The sequence below is a fragment of the Peromyscus californicus genome, unplaced genomic scaffold (genome assembly GCF_007827085.1).
Source record: "Peromyscus californicus insignis strain IS unplaced genomic scaffold, ASM782708v3 Scaffold_11__1_contigs__length_118956290, whole genome shotgun sequence".
NCBI classification, from domain to species: Eukaryota; Metazoa; Chordata; class Mammalia; order Rodentia; family Cricetidae; genus Peromyscus; species Peromyscus californicus.
Window position 1 is genome coordinate 33,170,947 of NW_026294402.1, and position 2,566 is coordinate 33,173,512.

Sequence of the window (2,566 nt, forward strand, 5' to 3'; positions counted from 1 at the left end):
TAGAGAAGAATGGATACTGTAAATGTCTCTTTGGTGACTGAATTCATTCTGGTAGGATTAACAGACCAGCCTGATCTCCAAATGCCCCTGTTCTTTGTCTTTCTAGCAATATATATGGTCACTGCATTAGGAAATTTGGGTTTGATGATTCTTGTTTTTCTGAATTCACATCTTCACACGCCCATGTACTTTTTTCTCTTCAACTTGTCCTTTATAGACTTTTGTTATTCTTCTGTGTTCACTCCCAAAATGTTGATGAACTTCATATTAAGGAGGAATGTCATTTCCTATGTGCAATGTATGACTCAACTCTATTTCTTCTGTTTTTTTGTTGTTTCTGAATGCTATGTGCTGACTTCAATGGCCTATGATCGCTATGTGGCTATCTGTAATCCACTTTTGTATAATGTTGTCATGTCTCCTCAAGTGTGTTTAAATCTAATGCTTGGTTCATATTTGATGGCATTTTCTGATGCTGTAGCTCACACTGTATGCATGTTGAGACTGACCTTCTGTGATGTCAACACTATCAATCACTATTTCTGTGACATCCTCCCATTGCTTGAGCTTTCCTGCAGTAGCACCTATGTTAATAAGCTTGTAGCTTATATTGTAGTCATCATCAACATCATTGTTCCCACTCCTACCATTTTTATCTCATATGTTTTCATCCTCTCGAGCATCTTCCGCATCAGTTCCCCTGAGGGCAGATCTAAAGCCTTCAGCACCTGCAGCTCCCACATCATTGCTGTTTCTCTGTTCTTTGGTTCAGGTGCATTTATGTATTTCAAGCCCTCCTCTGCTGGGTCTGTGGATGGGGCAAAAATCTCTTCTGTATTTTATACCAATGTAGTTCCTATGATGAATCCCTTAATCTACAGCTTGAGAAATAAAGATGTTAAGGTTGCCCTGAAAAAAACCCTGACAAGGTGGAAGGTTTGACTGGATACATATGTCTTCATGCCTACATGTCTGGGTACACGTATAGTTTTATTTAGTCAACACATTTGATTGGCAGCTCTGTATTTCACTTTTGCTTCTAAGAAAATTTTGTGATTATTAATTTTTTTTGATTTATTGAACTGGAAGAAACTATTACCAGAAGGAGAACTTAAGGTTCTGCATGATGTGCTGAAATGTGTGTGTGCGTGTGTGTGTGTGTGTGTGTGTGTGTGTGTGTGTGTGTGTGTGTGTGTATAATGATAAAACAGCAAGTCCTGTATTCACAGTCATTATTCTCTTGGCCCCTGAAGCAGTTTTCTAAAAAGTATATCAAACTTCTCAGTTTTAAAAGGGAAAATTCACATATTTATAAGAAAAGTAAGCTTATTTTTATTCACATAACAAATTATATCTTGAGCAAATGATGAATATTGCAGAACAAGGCCGTCTTCAACACTTCAGAGACTATAAATATATTTATTTTATAATAATAACCTCTTGCGGCCGGGCGGTGGTGGCGCACGCCTTTAATCCCAGCACTCAGGAGGCAGAGCCAGGCGGATCTCTGTGAGTTCGAGGCCAGCCTGGGCTACCAAGTGAGTCCCAGGAAAGGCACAAAGCTACATGGAGAAACCCTGTCTCGAAAAACCAAAAAAAAAAAAAAAATAAAAAAAAAAAAATAACCTCTTGGTATAAATTACACAAATTTGCCAAAGTTTGTTTAGGGCAGCTTCAGAAGTTTGAAATCCTACCGAAAATCCAAACCTACATTCATTTAAGTCATTTTACATAAGCATGTATGCAGAAGGAATGTTCATGGGTTTTTAATTTCTATGAAGAAATGAAGTGGAATTTTGATGCAGATTTCATTGAATCTGTAGGTTGTTTGTGATATGATAGCCATTTTCACAATACTAAAACTACCAATCCATGAACATTGGAAGTATTTCCATCATTTGGTATCTCCACTTGTTTTTCATTGTCTTAAATTTCTTATCACACTGGTGTCCTGCACATACAGTAAGTAGATGTTAAGAGTGCAATTTATGCTGGTATAGTTGCATCTAAATATGAAAATTCTGACTAACAGAAATATAATACATTGCATAAAGGTGCAAAATGAGATGTTTGTCATAGTTTTTAAGGAGTCTGACATATCTGTCAAATTAGCAAATAAGGGAGATATGTTGCTCTCCAGTGGAGAATGTACAGAGGAGAACAGATGTTCTAAATTACACTTTCCAAGACACAAGATAAGAAACCTGAAGAACAATGGAGAAATGCAACCCTAGTGTGGATTTGAAGATCATTTGGAGAATGTTTTTCCAATATTTGACCAAAAATGCATGTTCTTAATGAAAATTAGCAAAAACAGCCAAGTGTTTTAATTAGCTTTGTTCTTAAATAGTACACATCACATAGAATGAGAAATGGTAAAGTTGTGCTGTAACATCCAGCTATACTACAGATTCTGTTTATGCATATTTATCAATGTGAATAAAGTGTTAATTAATGATGATGCTTTTGAAGTCTTTAGAATAAATAAATGGGCCTTTGTACATCTACACAGAGAACACTTGAGTATATTTATTATAAGCAAATAAAGAAAATTAAAGAAAACAAT

At 35.9% G+C, this 2,566-nt stretch overlaps 1 protein-coding gene across 1 annotated transcript; it reads left to right on the forward strand.

Annotated features, from left to right (window-relative positions):
* Positions 1-942, forward strand: LOC128103511 (olfactory receptor 145-like). The gene has a single exon (XM_052727981.1). The coding sequence runs from the start codon at positions 10-12 to the stop codon at positions 940-942; it is 933 nt and encodes a 310-aa protein (XP_052583941.1). The 5' UTR covers positions 1-9.
* Positions 943-2,566: the final 1,624 nt, after the last annotated feature.